This window comes from Haemaphysalis longicornis, unplaced genomic scaffold (genome assembly GCF_048455015.1).
Source record: "Haemaphysalis longicornis isolate Haplotype H1 unplaced genomic scaffold, Haemaphysalis longicornis Haplotype H1 scaffold_10, whole genome shotgun sequence".
NCBI classification, from domain to species: Eukaryota; Metazoa; Arthropoda; class Arachnida; order Ixodida; family Ixodidae; genus Haemaphysalis; species Haemaphysalis longicornis.
The window spans coordinates 51,048,288-51,064,189 of record NW_027526204.1 but is presented as its reverse complement, the minus strand read 5'-3'; the positions used below and the strand labels follow the sequence as shown (position 1 = coordinate 51,064,189).

Here is a 15,902-nt window from a genome sequence, read left to right as displayed (position 1 = left end):
CAATTAAGAGGGCAGAACAAGGATTTCTAAAAGAAACAAACCTAGCTCCTTACGGGATGTTTCTGTAACAGCTCCACGCTTCGCAATTCCTGCGTGCCGCCCATTCCAACTACTATTCTAATATTTTATTATTCGATTATTATTGTAATTTAATTGTTATTGTTATTATTATTATTATTATTATTATTTTTTATTATATTATTATTCATTATTACTATATCTTTTATCTACTATTATTACAACTACTGTTCTACTCCGCTCAGTCCAAATACATTGGCATGCTTGCTCGTGATCGGCTGACGATACCATCGCTAAAGATTTAATACGGACACATTGGTTTGTGGGTTGGTAGAAGTTTGACCCCCGATCACGTTGTCCGTTGAGTAAGATTTGCGTTAAATGGGAAATTCAGCATGTAAATTCGACATACTTGTCATTCCCTACAAAAAAAAGAATGAAGGCAAGTTGCGTTGAAAGGGCAATAAAGTAGCCACGTCCTTCTTGTATTTCGCATTTCCTGGAGTTAAGATCGTGCATATACACAAATCACCAAAGCGCTTGGGAGTATCGCCTCTAGTTATCTGATAATGCTTCGCATACTCTTATTGCTTAAACCGTTGACTCGATGGACTCCTGCGTGATATCATTGGTAGGCATATCATTCGCAGGCACAACGCGTGAGAGTCAGCAAGCGTATTTATCATTTTTGGTGTCTTTTAATGGGAGGGGTTGCAGAGCATGCGTGCACCTCCGTCCTCTGCCTAGTAAAGCTGGGAACCGATTACAGCATTGCTTACAAGTGCGTTACAGACACAGAAAGAAACTTCGCAAATGGACGGGATGGATGAAGAAGGACAACAGGACAGGCGCAGTCCTGTTGTCCTTCATCATCCGTCCTGTCCATTTGCGCAGTTTCTTCCTGTAACTATGCAACATCAACTAGCCCAATAACATGCTTTACTTACCTTGGAGACCCTTGGATAGGGAACTGAGCAAGTGGAGCTAACAAAGCCACCAGTGCAAGTTTTAGCATGTATCATAAGTAATGCATGAAAAGTGCGTATAAAATAAACGCTAAGCATAGGTAAATTCGACAGAAAAACTAGAATATGAGGACGCGTCCCATCTCACGACAGAATAAAAAAAATTCAATTCCTGGCTGTTTAAAAACTATACGGGACTAGTACCTGAAATTTGCAATAGAATTTCGTATAATATACTGAGGACGCCATTAAAATGCTAACAGAGATAATGTGCTAACAGAAAAAGATCATGTGGATAAGACAATACAAAAAAGAAGCTAAAACAAAAATAGGAGAGCAAAATGATTTTGAAGAGTTTTCACAGCACTTTGTGTCTGATACATTGAAGGCATTGAAACTTAACCTTTTGAGATTCGAATTTTTTCGCGAAAAGCGACCCCCTAGGGTCTATTTTTTTATTGCTGATTCAAATATTCGGGGGAATCAATTTCGAGGAAAAATTATTGTAATTTTTTAGAGTGACCATAAAGTGACAAAAATATCGTTTCTGTTGTTAAATATATGTGGTGTATTCATGAGTACCACAAGAAACATTCTAAATGAAAACGAGACAGTAACAAGCTGGAAACTTTTGAGTGAATCAAAATCAGATATACATCTGATTCGCGGGCGCAAAAAGGGGGAAGCGCCCGTAGGACGATGCCGAAACCAGCTGCCGCGCTCGCGGGCGCGCGCAGCGGGATGCCTGAGCGATAGACGGCGTTCCGCCCATAAAATACAAAAAAAGGACAAAAGAAGAGCCTCATCAGTTTCGGAGGTGACCTTGGTCTATTGGCGACCTCGTTAGGGGATGCGCAAGCGATAGCCGGCGCACCGCTGAAATAAATAAAAAAAACAAGAAAAGAGCCATCGGCGCAAGAAAACAATTACGCATTTCCGGAGTGTGGCACCACATGCCAAGCAAGAGAAGTTGGCCAAAAAGGCCCATTTTTTAAAGATACAAGCAGTGCCATACATGTACGTAATTGACCATTTTGAAAGTGTTTGCCGATGCCGTACATGTACGGCCGTGACCTTCAAAGGGTTAAAATCGCCAAAGGAAATGTAAGGCCGGGTTCAGCCTCTTGCCACAACTTTCGCAATATCTTTGAAGAATAACGTCATTTCACGTCTCAGCCAACCGAACTGCGTGACACGCCGTTTTTTTACGTCCTTAGCTCATTATATGGCTGTTACGTTGGTAGTCTGAACATTGCCTAAGAGTATTTCGTTACCGAAAAAATTTGAGTCAGTGTCAGGTGCTAAGTTATCGGGAAAGTAATTCAACAACCCGATGAGAGGTGGCAATTCGGATGTGTTAAAAATTTGTTTCCCCAGCATACGCGAGAAACTAAGCCGGTTGTATAACCTAGCTAATAAGTAAGTAGGGGGGTCGTTTAATCTCTGTAGATCTGTATAGGCTAGGACCGTCCCGCATAGAGTTATAACAATTCTCAAAGTCGATGTGCTACACTAAGTTGGCGGACACCTTCAGTAAGGTCTTCTAATTTTGCACAGTGAATTTTTTGGTAATCGTAAAGGTGAGTGCTTTCACGTTGATGCTAATCACGTAATACTGGTATGTCACTATTAGGTTTGCGGTGAACTTGAGGTTGAATACCCGTCTGTTTATGTAAAACAGGAATTCCCATCCGAGTATGGAATGTTTTCATTGATTCCGCCAACTAAGCCACGGCGTTTACGCATGCCAGGAATTTGGGCGAAAGCTATGTGAAACCATTACTTCAGAGAGATGGGGCAGTTTATTATGCGTGGTGACGCGTTCTAGCTCCAGTACAGCCGGAACGTACATAGGGAAGATGTCAACCATTTTTGCTCAACACGATTTTTGGGATTTTCGGGCCGCCTTTCGCTTGTGAACATTCGTGGTCATAGAAGCTCCGAACTGTCTGTCCGATCACTCCCATTTCTCCTCTCTGCAGCTTTGCTGGATTTTGCATTTCGCCACAAGAGTAGGTTGAACCTTGGTAAATCTTCGTTGTGCATTCGTCGTCTTCTACCAGTAGTTGTAAGACGCGAAGAATAACACTTGGGAAGTTGAACTACTGATCTCCCGTATAGTAAGCAGGCTAGGGAAGTGCGGCTTTCGGAGCCCGAATTCCAGCATTTACAGAATGGGTAAGGCTGGTTTTTTAGAGAGATTGCCATTAGCATACACACCAGCCTGGCAAAGCCCGGTGAACGACGAAGGTCATTTCCAAAGTGTTGCAATTGCTTCTAACCTGCTTTTCCCGAATTCCTCCTTAAACATCGAACATCGTTCTTTCCTCCATTCACTCAGTTTCCTGTATGGAGCCGACCGCGTTACGCTGCACTGCTTTATGTTACCTGTCTAGTTCGTGGAGTGCTCGCGTAATACGGTGTGACGGGTAAACGGGACAACACGTGAGTGGAAAGATGCACCCCAGTCACGCAGAACTTTGGTTCTTGCGAATTTGTGGCCGGTGTCGCCCCTTGAACTAGTTAGCGCTAAAACCCTAAGAAAGCGAAGCGAGGGAAGATGCGCAAACACACGGCAGCCGGGAAAACGTCTTTGATATGAATTGTCAGTAGTCAGCCTCGAAAGCGAGTAAGCAGTCTTGAGTGCCCCGTGGGATATTCCTTCGTGGAAACAATGTCAAGAGCTCGCAAGTCTAGCACCAAGGTGCTGAGGTTGCCACCTAAATACAGCGCTGCTGACTCAGAGTTCGTGAGGCTTCGAGCAGTGCGTCTACGAGCAGAAAGACGAACCCGTCGGAAGCTAGCCCCTGAGGATATCCGAGCTTCCAGGCGTGCTCAGAGGGCAGTCCAGAGGCATATGTACAAGCTTGCCAAACGCGAATGGGAGTCCTTCTGCTCCAAGCTCGAACCGAGGAAGCCGCTTTCCAGGATATGGCGCCTGGTTCGAAGGCTGCGTGCCCCACCAACTCAACTACACCCATTTAACTCCATTGCACTCAGCACGAACACGACTGATCTACACGTTGCGAACGCCTTCTGTAGGAAAATTACCACGGCGCCGACACCTGCGCTACCACCATCTTCGTCCCCGAGTGAGGATTCCCCATTGTTGTCGTCTTCAATGAACATGCCATTCTCAATGGCAGAACTACTTGCGGCATTGACCTCCATCAAAAAATCCACGTGCCCAGGTCCGGAGGGAGTTACTTATACAACCCTGTCCCATTTAGGCGAAAAGGGGAAAAGGTTCTGCACCCATTTAACTCCATTGCACTCAGCCCGAACACGACTGATCTACACGTTGCGAACGCCTTCTGTAGGAAAATTACCACGGCGCCGACACCTGTGCTACCACCATCTTCGACCCCGAGTGAGGATTCCCCAGAGTTGTCATCTTCAATGGACATGCCATTCTCAATGGCAGAACTGCTTGCGGCATTGACCTCCATCAAAAAATCCACGTGCCCAGGTCCGGAGGGAGTTACTTATACAACCCTGTCCCATTTAGGCGAAAAGTAGAAAAGGTTCCTCCTAAATATTTTTAATCGATCGTGGGAGACTGGCCGTCTACAGATAAAATGGAAACACGCTCGCATTGCGGCTGTTCTCAAGCCAGGGAAAATTCCAACTGCCATCGACTCCTATCGTCCCATAGTCCTCCTGAGCTGTGTAGGCAAGCTGATGGAGAAGATGGTGCTCTATCACTTGGACTGGGATCTGACAGTCAGAAATGTATACCCGCCACAGATGTCTGGTTTGCGCAAAGGCCGACTGCGGTTTGTGGCAAGGCAATGCGATCACCCTTTAGCGCCAACTTCGGTCCCTTAAGTGCGTGACTTCCTGCCTCATCATTACTAGCCGCCAACTCTTCCCCTGCATCCGCCCTGGATGTGGCGAACGATAAAAATAGTGACCACAGTGCCCGGAATTTTAAGCAAGGAGCATATTCCGCCTGCCGCTCTGCGGTTTTTTGCCCTTGAATATATCCACTACACATACGGAGTACACACACATCTGTACACTGATGGATCGGTGTCATCCACATCATCCACTGTCGCGGTGTGTATACCTTCATCTCGCACCGCCCTCAGTGCCATTCTAAGCCACAAAAGCTCATCTACGGCTACCGAACTCGCAGCTCTGCGGCTGGCCTTGGCCTATATCGTCGAGCAGCCTGCACGCGTGTGGGCCATCTTCATGGACTCTCGGGCTGCACTGCAATGTTTGGCGTCTTTCCCCAAAGATCAGCTTGTGCTTGATATACATGCTTTGCATCTTCAATCTCTACAGGCGCGTCATCAAATAACACTCCAGTGGGTTCCTGCCCATTGCGGAATAACTGGAAATGTGAAGGCGGACGCTGCTGCATTCATAGCGCATAACAAACGTGGACCACAAGTACCGGTACGATTTTCTCGGAAAGATGCTTCAGCACTTGCATCCAGTGTGGCATGCAGCATGCAGCGTTCGATTTGGACAGACGCATCCCATCATTACGCACCCCTCTACGCTATCGACCGGCACTGTAACTTTAGCATGCCACCTGGAATATCGAAGCATGATGAAGCAGTACTCTACCGCACGCGGTTGAACGTCGCCTACACGCGATACTACTGCTACAAAATCAATCAGTCCACCTCGCCTCTGTGCCCACAGTGTGGTGTCCGTGAAGATAGGCAACACCTCATTTATGACTGCGCGATTTAGTACGCAAAGGGTGTGCCTTGCAGTGTCTCTGGGCCGGCCGCTCTCCGTAGGGCTAAATCTAAGAGACGTATTAGGTCCCTAGAATTGTTCCAAACGTGCCTTTCGTGCCACAAAAGCTTTAGTGGAGTATCTAAAAGCCACAAGCCTTGATCAGACTTTTGTAAATACTTCACATCATGCGTTCTTCTTTACCATTATAATCATCATTGTCACAGCATTCATCTGGCGTAGCAAGCCAGGCGGTTTAGCTCGGCTGACATCGCCAGACTCATTAAAGATTGTTCTCTCTTCCCTCTGCGAGGGATATTTTCACCCTAGAAGTTATCTGAGTGTTACAGTGGAGAAAATACAGTAGTACGATACGTGGCCGAAATAACATAAACCATGATGTACGGCGCAAGCGAACTTCGTAGGGAACGGGGTTCAGATGCCAAACCTTCACATTTAAAATGGTGTGGTCTAGCGAATTCTAGCGCTTTAATTATAAGCAGAGGCTGAAAATTGTCGGGCTATTAGAAGTGCATTTATTTGCTGTCTTAAACTAAACCATTGAGATGCAATTCAATATATTACTCCCTTGCTTCCCCCGCAGATTCGTCTAAGTAGAAACCTGAGAACTGAGGCCGGTACAAATGGCAAAATTTCCAACAAGCAGGCAGCAGCGATGACGGTGTTGTATGTCCTTTAAGCTTCTATGCCACAAAAGTAAATTACTGCGAAACTGTCGCCGAACGCGCGATGCAAACTGCAGAACCAGCTTTATGTCGTGTACGAGGCTTTCCCACCTACAAAGCTATTAAAATAGTAGTTCAAGGTCCTTCTGTGGATCGTTGGGAATGCGTGAGAACCTCGTCCGTACTCCAACAAACGATGACAAGAAGCTCGAACAGTGCTTTCTCCGAACATGTCACCTGCACCTCAGGCTACGCCGAGCAACGCTGCATATATGCATGACAGTTCTTGTCGGGTCATACGCTTTAGCGATGGAAACAGCATGGATACCTAATTCGACCTCTCATCGGCAGTGTGGCGCGCGCCGGCGGACACGCCGCCAGGCCAGTGTGCAAAGTATTCCTTTCAGCAGACCGGCGCTGCCCGGCGGACTTCCGAAGCCGAAAACGCGCAGAAACGCTAGAGATTGCGGAAGGGCAGAAAAAAGTGACTGAATATGCGCGCAAAGTGATGTCTCTATGGCAACGTCGCCTCCTTCCATATCGAAGGATGCTAAGTGCATCAGCTTTCTCCGCTCTATTTTAGTTCTGAGCTATTATTGCTCGCTCAGATACAGAATGTGGCAGATCGACGCGGATATGTTGCCAACATGGTCCATACATTGCTCAAACAATAAAAGCAATCAACTATTTGCAGTCTGCAGAACAACGCGTGTCGGTTGTCCCATACGTGGCTCCCGGTACCGTCCTGTCGAAACTGGCTGTTATAGGTATGGGTGATTAATTCCTGGGTGATATTTGCTGCACCTTCAGTCTTTGTTGTCCTTCGTCCCGCTAGGCGAGAACTCAGCGCTCTCATTTCGTTTCCTGTACGCACGGCGGAGTGTGGGAAAGTCTACCAGCTGTTGCGGCGAACTAGCGTTTTAATGCTGCTTCTTTGGTGCCCCCTCGTATGACACGGTTCAGACCACGCGAACAAAATGAGCCTGCAGCATGGGACATCTGTTTGTCGAAATTTACTCGCAGTTACCTTGGGAACAGCTGCGGCCGCAAGCGTCAGCTTGCATCTTCTTTTGCACATTCGCAACAGCGGCTTTGATAATAAATGAACGCGTTGCTGCAACTGTGAGTGCTACGAGTTAGGTTGACATATGTGCGGCGGAAAAAGTCGTTCATCCTGATGCAAGCATCCTTTGTACAAAAATGTCACACTGGGCGAAAGTCCCATCATAAAGTGCAAAAGGATCGAGAAGTGGACCAGTGGGTTAGAATTCACGATAATGGAAGCGCCGAACTCTGACGGGACAGCGCTAGTGTTGTTGTCTTTTCTTTGTCCCGTCAAGTTTTCGCTGATGCATGACTATAAAAGGCACTTCGTTCTTACGTGTGAAATGCATTGTAAGCGACAAAACGTTGCTGGAATGTCAGCTACATACCGTCCCAAGCCCCGAAATTCCAGGCAGAGTTACGTTGATGCAGCCAGCTGAAAATGAAAGCAGGAAAAATGTCTTAACAGGAGGTTTTTTCAGTTGGGAAACTACACACACTGCGAGGTAAGGCTGAAACACTTCAAACAACACCTGACAGTTTCGTACCCGTCGAAAAATACAACAAAATGCCTTGGCCTTCTTTTAATCTCAGAGGGTACTTTACCTTTAAAATTGCCAAACAATGTATACTGCATTTTGTCAATATTTTAACGATACAATGCCGTGAGGCAGAACGAAATCGATTGTATCTAAGGTCGCCGTTTTCAGAGAACCAGTATTTCTGATTCGCTGAGGAGTGCTGCTTTGGTGAAGCAGGGTACGCATATGGTAAACTCACTCCGCATCCTGACTTTCACATATTCGAAGTATACAAAATTTGACGCCTTTTGAAGGAGGCTATCATCGTCATAACAAAAAAAATAATTGTTTACTGTACTTTGAAACACTGGGAAAAGCAAGCACAGCGTTTTGCCTGTTACCATACGATGATTTTTTAGGCAACTCAGCGACGAAACACTAGTCATTGTCCCGCAAACTGGTAGCAGCGTTTAGCCACGTTGATTTAACGGTAAAATTCTATAATCGCGGAACACCGTTTCTTAGTTTCCCTGGAGGCGAATGTTCGCAGTCACTTCTCCTGTGCCATCTCAGTGCTACCTTCGTCTGATTTCAGCTTAGAATACTATATATTATATTTTTGATTGATACCCTACTATGTAAACTGTTTTTTTTGTTGAAACACCCTTCTCTAGACTCATAAACTCACAAAGCACGCTCGATGTCATTCCCAACTTTTAGTTTTCCAATGACAAGTCTATTTAAGCTGGCTAAGATCGACGAATCCCACACCTCAACACGTATATTAGGCAAGTATATAGCTGTATTTACATAGTCCTAGCTTGAATAAATAAACATTTCACAGATAGAACAGGCAAGACGAAAACCAGCTCTATTTTTTTCCGTTCGAATAATGTATACGTCCACTCAAAGAAAGCAAAAGAAAAAAAAGCCGTTTTTGTTTACACCTTGATAGCAAATTTTTCGTTAATTTGGTTTGTTACTACCGAGTGTGGTCAGATATTACGAAATATTCTGAGACAAAAACCAGAAGTTGCGTTTGTAGGGCTGCATTATGTTATGTTAAAGGTCGTATTATCGCAAAAGAAAAGAAGAGGGATGTCCTTATATCCAACCACCCATGTTTTCCGAATTGGTTACCATGCGCGTACACTGCACTTTGTCCCTAAAAAGTAAAAAAAAATGCCTTTCTCACAGCGGCAGCAATAGGAGTCTATCCGCGGAATGAGCGCGGAAATACCTGCAGAGTCCCGTCTCCTTCTTTAATTTTTACGTTACAAGTTGTGTCGAATGAGTGATTGTAGGGGTTAATGCGCCGACGCAACGCAGGCGATGAGGCACGCGAAGTCTTCTCATCTTTAAAAGCGATTTACAATTAACGGGAGAAATTTTCAAACACCCTTGGCGGACTTTAGTTTTAAATCAAAGATGACTCGACATCGGCTGAGAAACATTAGCAGAATTGAGAATGCGCCTTACTAGTTGCCGCGAAGGCAGTGTGCGCGGTGAGGGCCAGCATAAGCATGATTAGTGCCATGGTTCAAGATGTTCCTGGTGGCTTGAAGACACTGCTGGTACTGGACGCCTCGACGGGTGATCCATCTCACTAACCGGTAACTTTTTATACAGCACGCGAACCGGATTTTGGATGCACGGGTATACCAAAAATAAAATACACAAATTCCCGATTGGGCACACTATTTTTAATAGCTCTTCTTGAAAATATTTTCAAGCAGATGCGCAACCCGGATACGCGTGGCATAGACAAGGTAGCAGCCCCTGCCGCCACCCGCCGAACACAAGTGGGGCCTCACACGAGAAGGGTTGGGCTAATTCTTTTTTAAAAAAACAGTAGCTCCGGGGGAATGGGCAACTACGACATACCGCTAAATGTAGCATGTACTTAGCGGTGCCTATTCAAAACCGGACGCGCTCAATGCCAGAAGCAGTGTTTGTGGAACGTTTTGGAGGAAATGTCGTTGTCGTGTAAAAACATATGATTCACCATGCGCGCAGACACGAATATTCTCTTGTAATTTTAGAACGCGAAATTACAGTGGCAGAGGATCCGGTTGGGAGATCTGCGCGTCCCCGCGCAGATGTGAAGAGGAGAGTGCGCCTAGTTTAGCAGCTGACTGAAGCGAGCGCACTCAGTCACGCCTCCCAGACCTTGTTATCGTCAGCAAAACACAGATGTACAGTGCGCTGCTTCCGGAACAACAGGTTTGCTGCGCCGTGGGTAATTGCGGCCTGAAATAATTCGCGAAAGCTTTAACGCCGCGGATCGTTAGTTTCTGTTGCCGCGTCACTTACAAATTACTGCAGCCTATCGACATTTCATTACTCATCGTTGCCTCACGTTTAAGTGCCCGCTTGCTTCAAAATTAATAAATGTACGTTTTCATCAGGAGTAGCTTCACTGTCGCTTGAGAAATTACACTGGGAGTTTGGTCGCTTTTCCTTTTTTGCGGTGTATGGTGCTCACTTATATCATTTATTAGGGACTTTTTCATTGCACAATATTAAGTGTGACAGTAACAAGGGCGACCTCAGTGCGCTTTTTGGAGCGGGGCATTTAAACGAAGTGTAGCAAGGCGTGAAGGGGAACCAGTTTCTGGATATTGTGAGCAAAGTCTATAATTCACTGAATCACCTTTGCTTGAAAAGGAAATATTTGTCAATCATCATAAATAGTTGATGTTGCACAAGCGCAGAACGAATACCAACGGCAAAATATTGCACGGGTGTTTAGCAATCATGTTGCCAGGTGGGCAAGACACATCTGTATTGTTTTTCGGCGAAAGTTACTCACGTAAATTATGTTTCTCCAACCTTGCTAAGATCTTGAGCAAAGATTGCAGTATAAATAAATAAAAAAATAAATAAATAAATAAATAAATAAATAAATAAATAAATAAATAAATAAATAAATAAATAAATAAATAAATAACTATCAATCCTGCTAAGACGGTGTCCATAACGCGCTGGAGTGTTGCCGGTGCCGTACTAAACCCGAACGCCGTAACTTTGAATGCGTATGCGCCGTCCTGCGTAATAAATATATTCCCTCTGCCACGACCATGAACTTCAATTTGCCACTAGCCACTCTTTATGGCGATTGAAGAGAAATAACGAGACTGTCGCAGTCGATTGAAGGTGTCAGTAGGGAAACAATATAAAAAGACGCCGAAGGAAGTGTTTCTTCAAACCAAAACAGTGAAGTTGTGCTTACCCGTATACGTGTATTACCCATGTTAACATTCACTTATTCAGTAGGCAAACATTACCCTGCATTGCTACCTTGCGCAAATTCGCTGGGGCCACAAAAAAAATTACGCGAAATGCTAAGAACTTTCTAGGATGGTGAAGGCGAAAACATAGAAGAACATTCTGCTGCCCTGTTCTTCAACTTGCGGTAGAACGTAGCGGCAGCGCCCTTCACTAAAGCACGTCCTCTAACCAGCCCCTTTGGACAGCATTTCCCGAAGGTCGTTCCGTTCGCTCGCCGTCGCTAGGAGCCTCCTGCTCGCCTCCATCGGTACCTTCGAATTTTGAGACGGCTCGTACTACAAGGGCGGCATTGGTCAACCCTCCTCCGGCGCCTGTTTCCCATTCGTGGTGCGCCCTCTGCCACCCTTTCTCAGAGCCCTCCTCCAATTCTCCTTCCAGCCTTGCTGTTTTTCTTTCCCGGTGAGCCCTTGATCCAAAGCGAGTGTTCCTACATTTCGTGCCTGACAATGGTGTGCGTATGGCACGCACATACAACTGCATACGTGCATTTCTTACCGACCGTACTGCCACCCTTGGTGACGGACCGCTCCATTTCGACACATTTCACACACGTCCCACAGGAACACTCCAGGGTTCTGTTATCTCACCCTTCCTCTGAGATATCGCTCTCCTCAAGCTCCCACATCTGCTTCAATCAATCCTTGGTCTCCACCATGCCCCATACGCTGTCGATTCAACTTTTTGGACCACCATCGTATATCTTGGCACGCTGCAAGATACCATAAAACAAGCCATCGTCACCAACCTCGCGTATCTGCGACCTCGAGGGCTCACGTACGCACCAGTGGGCGACCTCCCATTACCCCACCCAACACTGCAGCAACAACCGATAAAGTGCACACTCTTCGTACGCTTCAAGTCCAATTCCACCAAGATGGCTGAGGCACTGCCACCCTTCCCCAGCTACAAGCCACTATCACCCAACTCATCCACCTCATCAAATGCATCAAAAACCAACGCCAAGGCCTCAAAGATGGTGACACGTCACGAGTAATTCAAGCCTTTTAATCACTCGCATCATATATTTGACTGCATACCCAAACCACATCAGGTATTTGATCCCATACCCTGGAACCAAACAATGAGAGAAACTCGCCTACCAATTCGAAAAGTTTCCAAAATGGGACTTGGCCTCCCCCTTTGAGCCTCCAGTTCTCGTTTCATGTAACTCGGAATACATAACACGTTCAGAGAATTGGAAGCTCAACGCAACAACCAACTGGCAGACTACTCCTTACCACCGCCGGCCACCACGTCTTCCAGGCCCTCGGTTACCTGACCCACCGGCTTCACCGCCAATCCACGCATTCGACCTTTATTCCGGTTTTACATTAGCGCATCTAAACATCCAAACACTGTTCACCCACAATTCAAGAAAGGCGGAGAAGTATCCCGGGTTAAACACCTTCAATGCAAATTCTACGTTCAACCCAAAATTGTCTCGCTATATCGACGCCACCCCTATCCTTTACTCCAAGCTCATGCAGGGGCGGTTGACAACTTTGAAGGCACTTATCGCCCCTTCCTCACGACTCTCTCCACGTAAACCACCACTGCTGAAGAAATTGCCATAGGCCTCGCCACTACCACTGGCTCCGAATACATCACAATCTTTACAGAATCCCTCCAAGTCTGTCGTAACATTATACGTGGACAAATATACTTCCCGTCTTACGGATATTCATATCAATTAATCTTCTCTCCAACCTCTACATCCTCTGTACCCTTTGCCACTCGCCCATCGAAGAAAATGAGACGGCTCACGCCGCCGCCTGCTCCCTTCCACACCGGGCATTTCCCTCAGGGTCAGAACGAACGGCCTAGATTCCTCCACCTCCCGCTGTCCCATCATGCTACCCCGACGTCCTCTATCATTATCGCCACTTTCGCCTTAGCCTGCCTCAACCCGACCCTGAGCGAACCCCGGTGGCAGCAATCATGTGGCGTCGTTCACGAACACCTATTAAAACTCATTCATCCTCCACTTTATCTCACCTTCCCAATACCCCCCCCCCCCTGTCATTATGCACTCTCTTGATACTGCATTAAATGGTGTGGGCTTGCCAAAACACCCTATCGCTCAACCCCCATCCCAACCTTTACTCCGTGCAGTGGGAGGGCCTTGCTGACCCGGGCCAGCACTGCAGCCAAGGCCCAAGGCTACCTGAACTGGAACAACCCAACTCCACTGATTGACGGCTCATTGACCACCATCATTAAACTTTAATTATCACCCTCTCTATGGCGGTTTTTGTACTTCACAACGTGCCCGCTAGAGATGTAAGTATTTCGCACTAAACATTTTTTCTGATATGGTCTTCAGCCACCGGACTCTGTTGTTTGGTGATCATAGAAAAAAATCATGCACCCCTCCGTCTTACGATGACGGTGGTTGAACGCGCGAAGCTCGCTCGTGATGGCTCATTCCCACACTATGAGTATGGACTACTGTGGAGGTACGCACCACAACTGTAGAATACCCTGAGCAGCTCTCGAGTGTGCCCTCCGGAGGCCTAACGTTTCGGTTTGGAGTGTACGGTGCGAATCGGTACTTTCTCCTTGCCGTTCGCCTCCACCATGTCGAAATGGCGCTATCAGATTGACGTCGGCTTCATAACGCACGCGAGTGACCCACGTTTGATTTAGGCCACGGAAAGCACTTTTCGGGACGAAGCACTTGATGGACTCGGGCTGTCTGCGTCTCATGTAATCGTCGTCGTTCGTTGTGGTATTTTGATGTGACCACGGTGCTAAAACACCGTGACGCTCGTTTTGCAACGCCTCGCGCTAGAACGTTTCATCTCCACTGGCAAAAACGCGTAGCAGAAGAACAACACACCGGGACGCTCGTTTTTCGTTCGCGCTTGCTTGCTTGCTTCTACTTCGCCCCGTACTCGCTTTAACTTCAAAATTTTCCGTTCTCCATTTCAAATTCCACTTCTCCTTTCTCCGTCTTCGTAATTGGGATGTCGCGAATGCCGTGTTGCAAGAGAGAGAGACTTGCAATCTTTGAATACGCTTATACACTGCACGCTTCTTACCTCCCCAGGTTTCACGTTAGTGGAGATGACATGGTTATTCCTTTCCATTCACCAGCGTTCACTCATCATCGTCGTCAGATAAAGCTGGCGTTTCTGTAGGGCGTAGTGGCGTACAACGGCTTCATAAGGAAAATAAAGTTTCGGATTAAAATTCACACGATGTTCTCCAAAGTTTATACGTTAAAGATAGAACTGGTCACGCAAGACTTTGTGATAAGGAAGATTTTTTAAGGGTTATCATTTCTTGTTGTACGTCCCAGAGTAGTTTCCTTAAAATCAGAAAAGGGATCCAGACAATGGCCATGTGGCCTGTGTGCGCATGCGCGTATTGGAACTCAACAGGTAACCCATTCCGCATACAAGTAAGGAATAATTTTCGCTCGAAGGATAGGTCATCAGCCACATGTGAGTGTGATTGCGGGGGACCAACAAAGCCATGTATTTGTTGTTGTTTGTTCCGCCTCCTAGACATCATTTCTACTCACAAAACCTCGGTACTCAATATCAATAATGCTTCTTAATATTTTTATGAGAAATCGGTGTTAGCGAAGACTCGTGACAGAGTGTTTATGGTTTTTACGCCAGATGCAGAATGTATTGACCGACCAAAGTGCGCGCCGACCAAATCATCGGCTAAGTGATTATCCCCGACGAAGCCCCTGATGTGAGAAAACGTTTTCAGATCTCTCGGTGCTTACGAACTCGGCCTATTGCATCTCAATGAACATTCTTCATACAGTCGCCCATTTGCATTATGTCGGGAACCGACTAATCCAGTTATTGCCTGTTTGTAGGTTGACCTCAAAGATGCTTTGTCTAGTATTGTGTCATCAATATTTTTACCGTGATAATGGCGGAAGAATTCTGTCTGTGAAGGGTGTGTACATCTCAATATACCTTTTCGTTGAGTTGTTGTCCTTAAAATAGCGACGGTACCATAGGGCGTAGTCTCGACTCCCTGAACATAACGGAAATTCGCCATGCTGCCTTACGGAAACGTTCCGTGACGAATGCACGCGAAAGTGTGGGTTAACAACCTGTAATCTCACGTTTCGCTGTTGAAAATCAACAATAAGCTATGGTACATTTCGCAGAAAAGAGGTAAAGACGCTTTACGTGTGTTCTAGACGCCACTACGAAAATTCAAGCTAACGAAATTACCGCAGTTTTTACTTGAAAGCACTGTCAATGCCACGGACAGTGAAGTCACGTTTGACCAAGTGCACGCGAAAGGCGTGCGTGGAAGTGAAGAACGTCAAAGAACATTTGTAATTCTTTATTAATGCGTAGGATCCTTGCCGAGTGCCCCCCTTCCCCCCGCCACCCAGCTAGGACCAAGTAACATCCTGCACTTCCATAAAATGTAGATTTGGCGGGAGTAAGAACGGAAAGTGAGGTAATTGGTCGAAGTGAATGAAAAAACGCACATAAAAATACAAGAAATAAAATTCAGGGACTTCTCGACCGAGAAGACCCCAAATTGTAATAATTCCAGAACTAATGCAAAAAGTAAACTTTATTCACCCTCCTTCATCTGAGAAAATCAAAATTATACCTCTTAAGCTACGCCCCACAAAACTGACAAATAAATAAAAAATGTCCGAAAAAGAACGTTAAAATTACGAATGAAAAAAATAGCAA

The 15,902-nt window shown here is 46.1% G+C and overlaps 1 protein-coding gene across 1 annotated transcript in view; it reads right to left on the bottom strand.

Annotated features, from left to right (window-relative positions):
* LOC144157730 (uncharacterized) overlaps window positions 1-9,539 on the bottom strand; it is a 32,278-nt gene extending 22,739 nt beyond the window's left edge. Inside the window, exons 1-2 of the mRNA XM_077688509.1 lie at window positions 9,409-9,539; window positions 7,798-7,844 (exon numbers count right to left, since the gene is read on the bottom strand). Coding sequence (XP_077544635.1) covers window positions 7,798-7,844; window positions 9,409-9,466 — 105 coding nt within the window. The 5' untranslated portion in view covers window positions 9,467-9,539. The remainder of the gene's footprint in view (window positions 1-7,797; window positions 7,845-9,408) is intronic.
* Window positions 9,540-15,902: the final 6,363 nt, after the last annotated feature.